Genomic DNA, 16,097 nt, shown 5'->3' with positions numbered 1-16,097 from the left:
CAGTAAACTCTGCATTTGAGGTATTTTGCATGTCTAGGTGGATGAACAGTTGTATGGGACTAGGTATCTTCTCATAAATTATCCAAGAAGTGTCTTAGTTTTTCCTTATACAGATTCAAAAAGGACTTATGTACATTTCTGACAGCTTATTCAATGTCTTGGGAACTAAGGGGCTCTCCTAATTTTGGGCCAGTCTTCTGTTTCCTATGGAAAAGAAGGGGAGGTGGCATCTGGGGTCATTAAAAACCAAAGGCATGGTGGAGATGTCACCAGTTGTTGGGCTTTCTGCTCCAAAAAATAATTCAGGCCAAATGTGCCTACTCTTCAGGATCAACAAACCACCACCACCCTGTGGGAGGTTATCAAGGTCAGATACTTGTTATACACCACAGGGCACCTCAGGCACCACTGAATATGGTTTAGCATGGTTTAGTGCTCTGCTGGTGGTGTAAGGTCTGCATTAGAGTAGACACACTGATGGTATCAGAAGGGAAGAGCTTGGGGTAATGATGGCTTGGGAGCTGGATGCTCCCCTAAATGGATTATGAGTCTGATCTTTGTGTCAGTTCCTAGGTTCTCAGATAATATAACCTCAGAATACACTTTTTGTCAAAACAACTGTGGTGAGTCCGTGGTGGATTGCCTATATAGGTTAGTTTGTACTGAAATTCTAATAAGTTAAAGTCCATACAAGAAAATGAAGTAGTTTCTGAAGTCTAGTCATATGCACTTAAATTTGTAAGAGATTTATGCCGTTATTACAAGGAGACCCATAAAATGGCACATTCCTTCTGCTCAGTTTGATGTGTCATTGTTTCCTGAGAGGCAGTGAAACAGAATCAAAAGGCGTTAATACAGCCACCATCCTTATAATAGCAGAACTGCTTGAACTTCTTATCAGCCTGTTTCAGTATGTCCCATTTCAATATCTATTAATTTTGAATTCCTTATCTGTTAAGTTGGATGTATAATGTAATAGTCTCTTTAATAACAACAGCCGACTAAGTGTCAATCAAAAGATATAGGCAACGTTAATATGTTCAAAGTGTTCATTTTCAGAGAAAATATCCATACTCGAAAAATGATACAAATATATGAAAAACAAACAGTCCAGACAAAAGATGCCCATTTAAATACTCAACTAAGACATTCTAAATAATTTTTTTAACATCAGTCTTGGAAGAGGGCATTTTCTGTGATTTGGGTGAAGATGATGTGAACTCACAGCAAAATTAGCAAGTTGGTTCTTGCCCACAGAAGCTGCCGGCTGGGTACCTTATCAGACTTCTTGTGGTCTAACCAGCACTCCTGTGGTCTTGATCCTGAACAAGGTTGATCAACTACCCAGTTTTCACAAGATAAAAGAATAGTCTTCTGCATAAAACAAGTTAGTGATTGAAAATAGGAATGAGTCGCAGAAAAGCTCTCAGAAAAATAAGAGTATGGTGAAATGAAATGAAATATTGAAACATTCACTTATGTTAGTTTCTGACTAATTTTTTTCTGTAAAAATGTCTGCACAAGAGATTTCTATCTAGTTTGCAAGAGATAATAGTAATACTGTGACACCAAAAGCAATGTCGGCAACCGTAGTATTTAAACCATATCATTTTTTAGGTGTGTTTGTGCAGGAGTAGTTATGAGGAAAAAAAATGCAACAGGAGGTGGAATGGGCAGACAGATCTGACAGCTCTTGGCAGACTCCACTTCCTCACTTACCAGTTTGTATCATTAGGTTATATAGGATTAAGGTCTGTGGGATTCTGAGCTTTGTGTCCAGATAAGATAACTAATTCTTCTGAAAGCAGTACAGTAAGCCAGATGCAAGTATTAGAGACATCCTGTGCTTGGGGTCATCAACAAAATAGTTGATACTTCTGTTAAACTTCAGACTTGATGCCTCGCAATGTCACAATCTGATACCAGATTGTTGAGCAACTGTGCCATTAGTAGTCTATTTTTACCATCCTAATCTTGCCCACCTTGCCCACAAAATCTACTTATTCAGATTTCTCTGATACTCAACCGAAAAGATTCTTCATATTGTTTTTCTCCAATGAGGTTTTATTGCTGAGAATCTGATCAGCCTATGCAGTAACAAGCCTACTGAAAACAGCTTCTCTAGAAGGAGAGAAAGAGACATTAAAGTAAGCAGGAGATGATCACAAGAAAACAACAGGGGTTTTGTACCTGGAAGACAAGCATCTGCAGCTTCTTCCCTAAATGACAGGTTTAGGGCAATTGTGAAACTGCGGAAGTCGGGAAGCCTTGTGTGATTATATGGTAAGAGCCCTCTAGAACATGACAGCCCTTTCTCTCTGAATATCCCTGTCAGTGTCATCTCAGACTGTAAGGGTTTGTGCTTTTCAGAACAACAACAGAAACAAAAATTAAATAATAACAAAACTCCGGAATCTGTTTAAGGTGTATTTGCATATGTCCAAGATTCTCAGGTTTTGACAGTAACTGTGTCTTTCAAGGTGTTGACTTTTTAGAAAGGAGACCGACTATGACAGAAAGAATCAAAGTGAGCAAATAAATTCTTTCTCGAAGGATGTTCTCTTTCCCTCTGTGCTCTTGGCCTTCTGACATTGTATCAAAAGATTTGTTGTTTCTACAGTATTCCTACTTAGGTTTTCTTCTATAGCACAGAGTGAGTAAATCCCAAGCTGCAAGAAGTTTAGAGTTGTAGGCTTATTAAAAAATCAAGGATTAGTGGAATTTATTTCAGAAACACACTTAATGCATATGGTTTATTAATTGTTTTCTATTATTATTTTTAAAGGACTTATAGCATGCAAGTATACCTAATGAAGTGGCAGTTTGGCACATAGTGCATCGTGGTTTCATAAGATATTTTAAAGGTTATATGGTATACCGTTGCTACAAGTGTCCATTGATACTTTAAGTGTGTCTTAATTTGCACTTTAATGTTTATGTACGTCAGTGGAACATGCACATGCTCAGTACCATGAAAAAATGAGCGTGTGAGGTAGAAGAGGCTGTAAGAGAAAAATAAAGTCTGTGTGTGCTTTCTGATTATAATAACCTCTCCTCATAGTCTGCAAAATCTGATGTGAAGGTGGATTTCTTACCTATGCATTTTCTTCTTCCCCAGATTGTAGGAGCCCCTGGTTTTTATCTGTATAGTAGATTTAGTCCTCTTACTGTAAATGTTGCTACAGTTTAAAAGTTAAATGTGTGAGTATATGGGGAGATGAGATACCTGTAAGGGGGGAAGAGAATTAGTGCTATATTAGCAGAAAACTGAAGGTAAGATTATGAGATGGAGGCAGGTGGAGGAAGTGGTGGAGTGCACAGTTGTAGTACTGGGACTGGTCATTGAGCACTCTACACCTGTGTCTCTTGACAAATTCCAATGTTATTTCCTGAATAATGTATTTAACCAGTGATACTTTGCAGTGCACGGTCAATTTTACTGTTAGTTAAATGTCATTCAAGAAAGGTGCTGCAGTAAGCCTGCTACAGAGTAATGTGAGTATGAAAGGAAATAAATTTAGGGTTTTTTTCCCTTCTAGCTTGTTCGAGGAGTTAGGAGTTCAGCATAGCAAGGAGAGATGGTAGGGAGGCAGGTTTAAGATCTCAAGGAGAACAACCAAGTGCAGTTGCCCCAAAGGCTTTTAATAGAGTTGCCAGTATGCTGCTGGCTCTCTGCATTTAGGAGTAATGGGAATCCTGGCTATAGTGTTGCTAAGGACACGTTCATTAATGAACAGACTGGTCATAGAAACATATAAACAATTTCGTATATAAATACTGAGCACTTTAAAAATGAAGTACCTTACCTTTATCTGTATGGGATATTGAACTGCAAAAGCATGTGCTAATAAAAAATGGACGTGGAACAAAGCAACAGCTTTGGCTGAGAAGCAGAGCAGTTCCAGGAGTGAGATTCCACCCTCTTCACGGGATGCCTGCTGTGTTTCCATTCCTTTCCTTTGCACCATCCCATATGTAGGCAGGTGAAGAGGAGGCAAAGCACAGTAGGTGCCAACCTATGAAAGGGGCTTCCTATGTTGGTGTGAAACTTTAAGGCAGCGCTGGCTGCCATTCAGCCTCAGAAGATACCGGTGATGCATTGCAAAGAAACTGCACCTAGAGTTCAGTTGGGTTTGGGTCAAGGCTCTTGGATTAGCCACTGGGAAACAAGGGACAGCTAGACACTATTTAAGATTATTTGTTTTGAGTAACACTTTCTGCTTACTGTCAGAGTTGGCATGGAAACTGAATCAGCACTCATTTTTAAAGAATAGTCCATGCAGAGTGAGGTTAGTCATCAGCAGACTTACCAAGGAGACTCAGGCTACAGCTGCCAGCACTTAAACCTTGCTTGAATAGACAGAATTTTCAAAATGGTAACGGTCCTACTACCCTGACCTTTATGGGGAAAAATGTGCATCTTTTGAGAATGATACTATGTCATTTGCATTAGGCAGTGGTTTTTTTTTAAAGAGGGAAAGGGTTAATTATCTGAAGTCCACAACAGAACTTTCTTGTTTCAAGAAAATGCCATCTGTTTCTACAGATCAGTTGAATTTAAAGAGTTAACACAGTAAAACATATATAAATATAAGCAATGATGCTTGGAACATTCTTTTTGGAAAATGGCAAAATGCTTAAAGGGCTGTAAGCTTAGCACTAGGAATCTGTGAATGTATAACCAAGATGAAAGCCTACACAGCATGCAGAAATGGGCATTTTCAATTATTTTCCTTTTACTGATGAAAAAAATCAAGATATGCTTATTTTCATTCTATGTTATTCTTGCACACAAAGATAGATGCAAAGGAATGGCTGCTGGTTTTCTGCACCAGTTAGGATGAGAAAGTACTGATGGCTAGATTACTATTTGGTGACATTTCATAAAGTACCTGCTGACATCTTTTCTCAAATGCAGAATGATAAATGTACATATAAATTTGACAAGTTTAATTTCATCTATAACCTTTGACTCTTGGCTTTTTGTATCCTCAGAGCACAGACCATACATGCCTTCTTCATTGATACAGAAATTCTTTATTTTACACTAAGTACTTACATTCAAGGCTTTAGTGCTATTACCAAATTGATGAGAACACTGATTTCTCTTTTCTTTGTATTTACCAAGCAGATAATTTAAGTGATGCCCTGAAAAAGCTGAAGATAACAACCACTGACAGCACAGCAGATAGCTTGGAAGGATGCTTGGACTGTCTGCTTCAAGCTCTGGCACAAAACAGTAAGTTGTATGGACCTTTCAAATTTTAAATCATATGAAATCACTGAATTAAAATGGAGGTATTAAAATGTAGCAGAAAGACTGAGTCAAGCAGTAGGCTGTTGGATTGGCTGTTCTGAGGGGGTATTTTTAACCTGTATATCTGTAACATTCAGATAACAATGAAGACAGTGACAGGTAAATACTTGAATATTTAGAACAGCTGTAGTCCAGTCCTTTTACCAATATGATGAAGTAACACAATTACTTTTCTAATTGATCGTTCAAGAGAAAAAGAACAGAGATGGAGAAATAAGCCTGATAAGATGAGGAGAGGGATAAGGGAGCTACTTGCTAATTCTGATTGAAGGAGTATGATTTCCTATTTGTGATGTATTTTCCTCATAATTTTGATCACAGATGTCTTATTTCCAAGAGTTTCAATCAGCAGAACTAGGCTGGATATCCAAAGATAGTACAAATTTGATATGTAGTATGATAAAAAAATAACATCAGAATGGAACAAGATGCGTTTTTCACCAAAAACTGTAGAATGCATATCCCCACTCTTAGTAGACAGAAAGGTAAGGTAAATGAAGATGACAGTTTATAAGACTTTCTTGATGACAGTTTATAAGACTTTCTTGAGTTCAGCTTTCTTAGTGCTTCAGATTGTGGCAGAAGAAAATTTCAGGTTGAAAGACCTCTCAGGATAGAGAGCCATGGTTAAAAATTCTTCATTTAAAAAAGTTAGCCTTTTGGAAATATCAATACACTCAAAAGTATATACTATTAATAAGTCTTGTTTTTTTTCCCATGATAGTATTCTACAAATCACAGCCTTTTGGCTTAGTTGGTGTAAAATACTTCATGAGGTTTTTCACAACTGAATATAATCACCATCCATATCAAGTAAAAAATGGATTATAACGGCCTCTGCATTTAATGATAGTCAGTTTTTAATTCTGATTATTATGTAAGGGGATGTCAGCCAGGAAGTAATAAAATATTTGGGGTTTAGAATAACCCATTTTTTGAAGTTGCTGAATCATTTTTCGTATGGATTTATTTATAAGGTATATCTAGTACTTTATTCCAACCTCCAGTTGACTTTGGTATTTCCAGTACCTTTAAGTCTAATACTTGAACAATAAGTACTAAAAGAAGATGTTATGAAAAGTGAGAGCATACTTGTGTAAATAACTGAGTTTACCATTTGCCTGTGAAGGTCACATAGATGTGTCACGGAACAAGTTTGGCAGATGCACAGTAATTTTGATTAATGTATGGAAAACTTACTGATGCTTCCCTGCAACCACATGACTCTCTTCCCTCTCAGTCTAAGGCTTTGCTCTTCCTTCCAAAATATTTTCTTTTTCAGTCTTATAGCTGCCAGATCAGATAAATAGATTATTAGGATTCTGACATCTCTCTTTTGGGTAGTTTTAGAAAATTTAATCTCTCCATCATTTACCAGGCTCTTTGCATGTAAGTCAGTAATATGAATATAAACCTGGTGAGCTGCCATGTGATACATATCTCCACATATTTTCAGTTGCCCAAGATTGAGGACAACTTAAACAACTGACTCTGAAAACTAGATGGGTCAGATAGGACATTTTTTTCAACAGCTTGCTGGTAATTTAGGAACCAGTATATCGATGCTCTTTCAAGGGTACGGGACACTTCCAATACCTAAGTTTTGCTGAGTCTCTTTGGACAACAGACTTTATTTCTCAAGATAGTCTGATGATTTGGGGGGAAAAAAATCCTCATAGAAGACAGACTTCTGGTTTGGGATAATTTTGTGAGAACAGCAAAACATTCAAAAGACTTTATGAGGTAAATTGCATGTAATAGATTGGTTCAACAAATAGATACAGAATCAGTTTTCTATATGCTTTCTCATAGTTCTCATCCATACAGTTAACATCTTAAAATGGATTTTATTGATTTTTAGTTACAGTCTTTATTATCATATATATAATATCTAGATACGAGATACACACTGTACCTCTGTGTCTGTGTATAAATTGTTATACAATAATAATTAAAAATCAATTTTTAATATGAAAGTATGTTAATTGTAATGCAGAAATGATTTAAATAAGATTTCTCAAATAGTTATTCTGCTCTCTTCTAGTATATTTCTATGTGTTTGATTATATTAATGAGGTATACATTCTGATTATAGTTCAGTAAATCATCATATTAGAGTAACACTAGAGAAATAAGCCATGCGAGGAATAGAGTTTATTTTAAAATAATTTTATAGGACTGTGATTTCCTTGGGAGTTCACAGTGGTATTGTAAGTCACAGAAGTTAGTTTTATTCACTTCATTAAGACTTGGAGACAAAGTATTATTCTATCTTATATAAAATTCAGTACATTACTAATACAGTAATGCAACCCACTCCCATCTACTGCCAGCCAAGATCAGCAGTTAAACCCAGTATTAATACAACACTCAGACTTTCAGCAAAGGAAAGAATTGTTTGCACAATTTCGATTCTGCATATTCCATGTACACAGGGACATTTCAGTGACCATTACACTGCTTTTATTTGGTATCTGTATGCACGCAGCATAGAGTTGTGGTTGCTGCAGAAATCGAAGTTCCCTGGTCTCTTACAATGCAGTGACAATTATAGTTCCATTTACTTTGCATACAATGTTTTAAATTTTAATTATGTTAAAACATTACTTTCTTCTTATAGTGTTTACTGTATAGAAAGAGATGGCAATGATGAATATTGGAACTTTTCATCTCTTTCTATGTAATCTGTTGCTTTTTCTTTTGTTTTTCATACTCCTTCTCAAAGCTGATGTTTTGATAATCCTAGACAGGTGGTGCCCTGGAACATGATACTTCCTGTCTGACTTTGAGGTATTATGCTATTTGTCACACCAGTCACATTAAGGTGTATGCACACACAGAGGGATGAGTCAAATAGCTGAATGTGATAACTGTTGGTAAATATTTGGCAAACCAAATTCAAATTGTTTTAGCTACTATTTGTCTAGGGAGATAATTGTGTAGCCCTTCACATCTGAGAGCCAGGTCTGAAAAAGCTGCAGACGGTTTCCTTAGGAGACATTGTTTGGAAATATGTATATTCCTATTTATGCAAGTATTTTAGTTCTTATCTGTCACCAGCACTTCTGGCTGAGGCCAGTCATATATGGCCTAGCTTCTGGCACTAGGTAAAACTGAGGAGTTCAAGATGAAAGAGGCAACAATAACAGAAGAATAGAAATTAGAAACTAGAAATTATTCAGGATAATAAGAACATACCTCATTTTGTGTGGAGTTCCTTCATTTCCAGTGAAGTTAACTGACATATCTGGGGACTTTGCAGCCATAAGGCTGCAGTAACATTAGTCCAAATTCCCAGGTAATGTGAGTTGGCACAGCTCTTTGCACCTCTGTGGATCTACCTCATTCACATAAGTTGAGATTCTGTCCACCTTGTTTCTGAAAGAAAAACAGGAATGCTTGATCTCTCTCCACCTGCCAGCGTTCACCCTCTCTAGATTGCTAAACTTTCCCTAATTCAGATTTTTAAGAGAAGGCTGGGGTACATGATCCATAAGCAATATTAGGAGCAAAAAAACAGTCAACCTTGCATTAAATGAAATACTGGCTTCTACTGAATCAAGAGGTGATTCATATGTTGCACGTGTTTTCTTTCAACAACTGTGTATCAACACAAGTTACTCCATTGTCTGCTCCACAGAATTTGGATTCTTTCTATACAGACATGGTTTGATGTGTTATTGTAAAGAAAGAATTTTGCTGATCTGGAAGCAGACTGTTTACACTGATATGGAGTGTAAAGTAATATAAATGCTTTATTTTGTATCTCACACCCAAAGAAAAATATGGGTATGTACTATCGGATATTGAGAACAATTGGTTGTCTTGTATAAGGAAATGCAACAGAAAACAATATTGGCCATAATTTTATATCAACAAATATATATACAAATTTATACCTATTAAGAGTAATTTCAAAAATACCGTGTCTATCAAAAAAAATGCTGTTAACCTAAGATCCCCAAATAGAGGTCTACAGGAAAGGACTACCTGAGAAAAAGAAAATAAAAAGGAAATAGAGATTTTCTTTTAAACCACACACTTTCTGGGACATAATTATTGCAATAACAAAAAAAAAAAAAGAAGTTATTGCTAGTCCAGACATGCTGTGTTTCAGATACAAGAAGTTATAGCAGACATAAATAACCCAGTTTTGATAAATGAGAAATCTGAAAAATCTGCTGAGAATGATATTTTTGGCTCTGATGTACTCAGTGTAAGAGGCTGAAAATGCCCACTAATCCCAGCCTTCAGCACTTGGCTATGAAAATGTCTGACATGTAATTGAAGTGCGAAGACTGGCACATGCATTCGAAACATTTTTTTGACTCATACATTTTGGGAGACTATGAGTCTACATGTTACATGTAAAAATGGTTAAGCAAAATCACACCAGCAAAAAAAAACTTAAGTGAGAGGGCAGGGCCCCAGTTTTGAGAGGGATTTAGAAATGTTGGAAAGCTTTGAAATAATACACTTTACCTTAAAGATGTAGTTGCTAAGATGCCCTATTTTGTGTTCGTTGAGCTATGCTGATACCTGGTAACTCAAGGAACCATCACATGACCCATGAAAATTGTGAATCCATGTTTGAAACTGGAAATCTCAGCATTATTCAAAGGCTACTTTAGTATGTCATTCTTCTCTACATAATGAACACAGTTTCTTCATGGTATTTTGTTTTGCCCCCAAATGTATTTTGGCTATATGCTGCAGCCATGTTTTGTTTTGAATATACTCATTTTGTTGTATCAGAAAAAATATCATTCTTACAAACTCCGTGAGCAACTGCTAGTAAGCCTTTGCCATCAATCACTTCCTGCTGTTCCAGCTTTATGGTGTTGGAATCATGGGCTCAGCCCTCCTACCTTAACCACCTTGTTCAGGTTTTCTCTTGAAAGTCACCAGTGGGTTTTCTGAAATGCGTTCGTTCCTATTTGAAGGCATCACAGAGGAGGATGTGTTAGCATCTGGAGTGCTTAAGAAAGTGTTGGATTTCTGCAGAGACTGCAGATTTCTCACATTGCTTCATCAGTGATTAAATTTTACATCCAATGCCCTGAATCCTCTGTAGGCACTTGCTTTGAAAGATGTCTAGTCTTTAATGTTATGGTGGATTTCCAGTTCTCACAACCATATGTTAACACTGAGGTTATATTTGAGTTGGAAATTCTTCATTTTCCTCTGTTCTTTATAGCTACGGCTTCCCTGTGTTGTTGAATTTAGTTAGTACTCATGTGCTTTCTATACCTGATGTTCCTTTTTCTGATCTTCACTGGCCATAGAAGATGACAGAATTACAGATTCTATCATCTTCTATAGCCAGTGAAGATTGTTGCAAGATGGAACAATTCCTCTAGTGGAGCAGAAAAATCATGGAGAATTTAGGGATAATGTTTTGTAATTGTTTTAATTCAGGGCTCAATTAAAATAAAATAAAAAATTGAAATTTTAAAATTATTGTTACTTTTAATACCTTTGATTTGTAAAAGACAAAAGTGAGCTTTACCTATTTTTGTCTATGTTCTTTCTGGACATTCATTATAGTTCTTATTTATTTATTGAAGAGCCAGGCAGCTATCTGTTTAACTTGTAACACAAGAGTGCCATCTCTTCAGTGAAACCCTGTATGTCTTTAGTACACAGAGGATAGTCACTTCATCATTTGTTTCCACAATCCTTTTACACATTGGCATAAAAGTAAACGACATGCTTTTTCCCACCCCAAACATAAGAAAAATTAAGTTGTAGAAACTTTTGTCCTAGCAGAGTTATTCTAAGTCACAAACATTCCTGAAATCACTTTCATTTTTTCCCATTGGCCAGGCATTTTAAGCTTTCTCCATTCCCTTTCATAGCATGGAGGTGGAACTCCACATTTCACAGCTTGCTCAAACAAAGATATCCTTAAACATCACCAGACTAACATTTCTCTGTTTTGAAGAGACTGTTTGAACAGAATATGAGTAAAAGCAGGTGACCATAATTTCGTGCATATTGTGGCCAAATAACAATGCTTTCATGATTGTGAGTGCTTGCATAGCATTATAGCTTAAAATAAAATATCTTAGGTTCTATTTTGACCCTCATACATAGAATTAACTTTTGGATACAGTTGTTTCATGTAAATGAAAAATGAGCTTTCAGCATCCCCATAGCTTTACTACACTTTACTAATACATAAGCTGTGGCAACACAAACCAGTGCAAAAGCACAAGATAGCTTAGCACAAGCAAGAGGGTAGAAAATGCTACTAATTGGATTAGTGGCGTATTAAAACAACTGATAGCAAGTAGAACTAAATTAATTGACAAATAGCATTTCCCTGCTTTCTTATTCCTCTTTGATCTTCAGCATCTGCCTTTGTTCTTAACAGCAGTCTCTCATCCAGGTGGATTTTTGATCCTCCTTGGGTCTGCCCTCCGATGATCCCTATTATACGCCACCTACCTGTGATCTTAGAAGGAGGAGGCCACCCATCGATGTATACTTAGTCACAGCAGACACATGCCTGAATGTTAGTCCTGACACCTAAGCATCCCAGCTTGAATGTTCCAACAAGCAGCAGACACCTATGGTGTTTATCCACAAAATGGAAATATGCAGATGAAAGTTAGAATATCTTCCTCCAGAAAAATAAAACAACAACAGGATTATTGCTGGCTGCTAAAATTTATAGTTATCTGCTGAAATTAAAGTATTCTTTAGGAAGACAGTGGCCTTGGCCCATGAAAAAGATTTTACTACTTTATTATTCCTAGTTTGTCTTGGAAACTACAAAAATATTAACAGCAGCACTGAGCTACCCACGGTAGCCTGTACAATTTGTTTTCTTTGCATATTGGGGACATGAACTGGTGTCTGTTTAGCTTCTATAAATCTCGATCCAGTTTCTTTGGACTTCAGTGGTGTGGGGATAATGCATTTAATGTCTATTCAGACCAAGGGAGGGAGAGGGAATAAAAATGAAAAAGGAATGAAACTAAGGGGATGAGTAACAAGGATCAAAGTAGTGCATAAGATTTTTTTTTTAGAGGAACGAGAGAAATGGGAGAAGGGAGAAAAAGATTTAGAGATAACGTTTTTGAAAGAAAAAAAACAAGCTAAGTGTGGGTACCTAAGTGGTGATGGATGCCATCCCTCTGTGATTCCCACTGCCTTTTACAACAACTGCTTACACTCAGATTTTTGGTGAGAAAGTGAAGGTAGTACATAAAACGCTGATGAAGGTTTTATATTCTGCTGTTAGGGAAGGCTTAAGCCTGTTTGTGCACTAGCAAGGATGGAAACCGTCTTAGTACAGTGACAGTTTCTACAGTACCTTACACTATGTCCCTCAGAAAGAACATTACCAACAAAACAGACTTCTATTATTTTTGTAGTTTTTGGCAATATAGCTGCGTCAGCAGTAAGGGTTTGCTGGTAGGAAACTATCAAACCGAAACCCCACATCTTAGACCAGTCTACTCGTACAAACAAGAATTTCTAGTCTGCCTCTGATGCTGATAATCTCTTGTAGCAGAGCCAGGGTTTCAAATTGAATTGGGCCAGCTCAGTCCATCAAGCTCATTGCAGGTCGTTAAGCTTACGTGAGAAGACTTTTAGTCAAACGTCCAGCTAAAAGTTGGGGATCCTGATGGATATTTTATAAGAGGGAGTTTTGGCTCAAATACTATGTTATAAAGTGTTCCTTCTTTTTGCTGAAGAAGGATGCTTCTTGCATCTTAGCTCATGGAGCTGTTGCCTTGTCATGGCACTGTATACAAATAATCCAGAAATGTTTCATCATAAGTTCTGTATGTAGTATATTATTACAATGTAACTGTAGTAAATCAAGGTGACTGCTTTTTATTGGACTGTCTCCCAGTAAACTGGCTTACCCTAATGATACTAAATGGTAATCATCACCGCTTAGTGGGATTATATTTTACATAAAGTCCCTCTAATAGTGATGTATTTAGTTAGTGCCAGATAGTTAAACGTTTATCCAAGTGTTAAATTCCAAGTGCTATTCATTAAATACACAATGTGCCAAATAAAGATTAACTATTACATATTTTTTCTTTGCGGAAGACGTCAGTGAATAGCAGTTCCAGATAATAGAATTGACACATCCTTTTTTTTAGGTTGCATTTTTGAAATGCAATACAGAAGCAAAGGAAAATGCCTGCCTTTTGAAAATGCAATACAGAGGCAAAGGAAGCCATCTACTTTTTTTAAAAAAAAGTTATATTTAAACATCATGTAATTCACAATTTCAGGTCTGAAATTTCATTCTTAGTTTTGCTCCAGTCACTTATATCTTATAAATGTGATCTTTTATAGATTAGGCTTTCCTTCAGCTACTTTGACAGCAGAACTTATTAAAAATATCAGAAGGTAAGATTCCTTTGAATGTAGACCTACTCTTTCAATAAGTAGAGGATGGAATTTTACAGCAGGCATTTCAGCTCACTTAAGAGCACTCTTAAGATTGCTTAAAAGGACCATGAAACATTTCCTGCATATATAATGGTCAGCTTTCAAGTTTGATTTGATGTTTAAACTAAATCGAGTTTGGAAAAAGGATTTTACACTCTAGGCCTAGCATTTCAGTTATAAAGTTTGAAAAACTGAAGCATGATGGTACCCTTTACCCTGGGTCCTTCTAACAATTCCAGTTAGTATGAGTACCAAAGGAGGCAGATGAAAATGTCCACACAGGCTGAGTATAGAACATGAAGATGCTGAGGCAGAAATGTCAGACTCTTCTGTCAACTTTGCTACTGAAGTGGTTACATCCTGGAGAGGGTGACTCAAAAAGTGGGAGCAGGGGAACAGCTTAGATAAATCCACCAAGCTATGTGTCACGGTTCTAAACTGGATCCAGTTCCGAAACTCGAGGCTTCCGAGCTGCCGAACTTTAATATTCTGTCTTGTGCTGTGATGTATTTGTGGAAGTATTGATATGCATATTTCTTCATTGAAGGTAAAGGTGACAAGTATTTTTATTAAATTACTTAATTGGTACCTGCAACAGGCTATTCAAGGGGTGGAATCTCATCCTGAAATTCAATTTTTTACTTTGGATGTAGCTTTTTGAGAATTTAATCAGTGGGAATCCTGCAGCTAGTTGATTGATGAATCTGTCTCTCCATCTGTCCTTCCTTCCATGTTAGAACTGAGATTTTAATTACAAACATCTGTGTACTGTCTCTGTTTCTTCATTAAAAATAGGAATTGAAGTTGCCCTGTAGCTGCTGACAGAGAGAGAACAGAGCAAACACCATGATGGAAACATTTGCACAGCTAAGGGAGAATCCTCCCTCCCTGCCTCAAAGGTGTCTAATTTGAAGGATAAGTGAGCAAGCAGATTGTATTTTTGGGGATTTCCCCATGTGAGGAGGAGTGTGCCAAAAAGAAATTAAATTTATACAGTTATTTTTATTTATAACTTATTATTAAAGGACTTTTTTTTTCCTGTAAAACTAACTCTTGATGACTGGAACAGCCTTTTTGGCTAAGGTATGCTAAGCAAAAGCCTCCTTATCAGTGGTACTTTATTGCATGAGAGCACATAATTTTACTGGGGTTCTTTACAACTCACTTTTTGTGCTCTTGTAGTCAGACTAAAATCTTCATTATGTGGTTTGAAAAATACAGTAGGAGGCTGTGGAGAGAGACGATATTTCTTGAGGGAGGCTGTATATGGAGAGAACATCAGTACTTACTCTTGGTCTTGTGAACCTTTTTACTGTGGTGGTTAGGAAGATGTGCCAGTTTGAAAGATATCCCTTGTTCCCTTCATTCTCTTCCCTTCTGCCTCCTGAAAGTGCAGATGGAAGGTTCCTTTCATGATATATGTGGCTCATCATTTATTCATGTGTTCATCTTTCTCTTTCTGATGAGAGTACCTGCAGGAGGAACATTTTAAAGCCAAGGTAATTTTCTGCAGCAGTTTCAGTAGGTTTATAAAACATCTTTGCAGCTAGAAAGACATATGTTTTTCAAAAGAGTACATGGTAAACATGGTTCGTTTAAGAAAGAGGGTACTCACAAAGCTGTTTATCTACAATTCTGCGGTGAGCCTCATTTGTGGTGTGAAGCTCCACAGCATGGGAATTATTGCAATGCTAGCCATCACTACTGTTGAGTTACTAACAACACTTAGTAATTTAAACTTGTTGTTTATAGAGAATAGTTATGGTGAACCTATAGCTTTCTTCTGCTAGCGAGGGCATAGTATAGCGCTTCTGACAGATGCACCTTGCCTTTCCCTTCTGTTCCCCATTTCTGCTTTTTCTTTCACTTGAAGTTAGACAAAATGATACAGAGAGGAGAAAAGAGTGAATAGAGGGAAGTGAAATTTCAGAGGACTTGAGAGGGGAGAAAGTGTAGGATTTAATTTGGGGCACTCACTGAGTTTTTTTCCTATACTGATTTCTGCTACTTAATTAAGCAGCCACGGTACTCAGCTCTCTGGCTCTGATCTATGGCATTAAAAACACTTCCTACCCACACATTTTATTATTCTGACTTCAGGCACTGCAAAAACCACGAAAAGCAAGGATATTGACATTTTAATCACCCAGCTATGACATTAATAAGATTTTGACATTATGTGATCTAACATACCCTTTGTCTTGATATCTAGTGATATAAAGAGACATCTAAAGCTGCAGGTTTAACCTTAGAGAGTTATTCCCCCAATTTTGCTTCTGTGGCACATCACTATTATATTGTGTGCAAATGGGCTGTTTCCTAAAGCAACATTATTACAGTCCTACAGTCTCATTGCTTT

At 36.8% G+C, this 16,097-nt stretch overlaps 1 protein-coding gene across 2 annotated transcripts in view; it reads left to right on the top strand.

The window, feature by feature from the left end:
• RAP1GDS1 (Rap1 GTPase-GDP dissociation stimulator 1) overlaps positions 1 to 16,097 on the top strand; it is a 95,757-nt gene that overhangs the window by 30,321 nt on the left and 49,339 nt on the right. For both annotated transcript variants that reach the window (XM_032685318.1, XM_032685319.1), the window contains exon 2: positions 5,132 to 5,239. In XM_032685318.1, coding sequence (XP_032541209.1) covers positions 5,132 to 5,239 — 108 coding nt within the window. The remainder of the gene's footprint in view (positions 1 to 5,131; positions 5,240 to 16,097) is intronic.

Source organism: Chiroxiphia lanceolata, chromosome 4 (genome assembly GCF_009829145.1).
Source record: "Chiroxiphia lanceolata isolate bChiLan1 chromosome 4, bChiLan1.pri, whole genome shotgun sequence".
NCBI lineage: Eukaryota > Metazoa > Chordata > Aves > Passeriformes > Pipridae > Chiroxiphia > Chiroxiphia lanceolata.
This window is presented reverse-complemented; position numbering and strand designations above follow the sequence as displayed.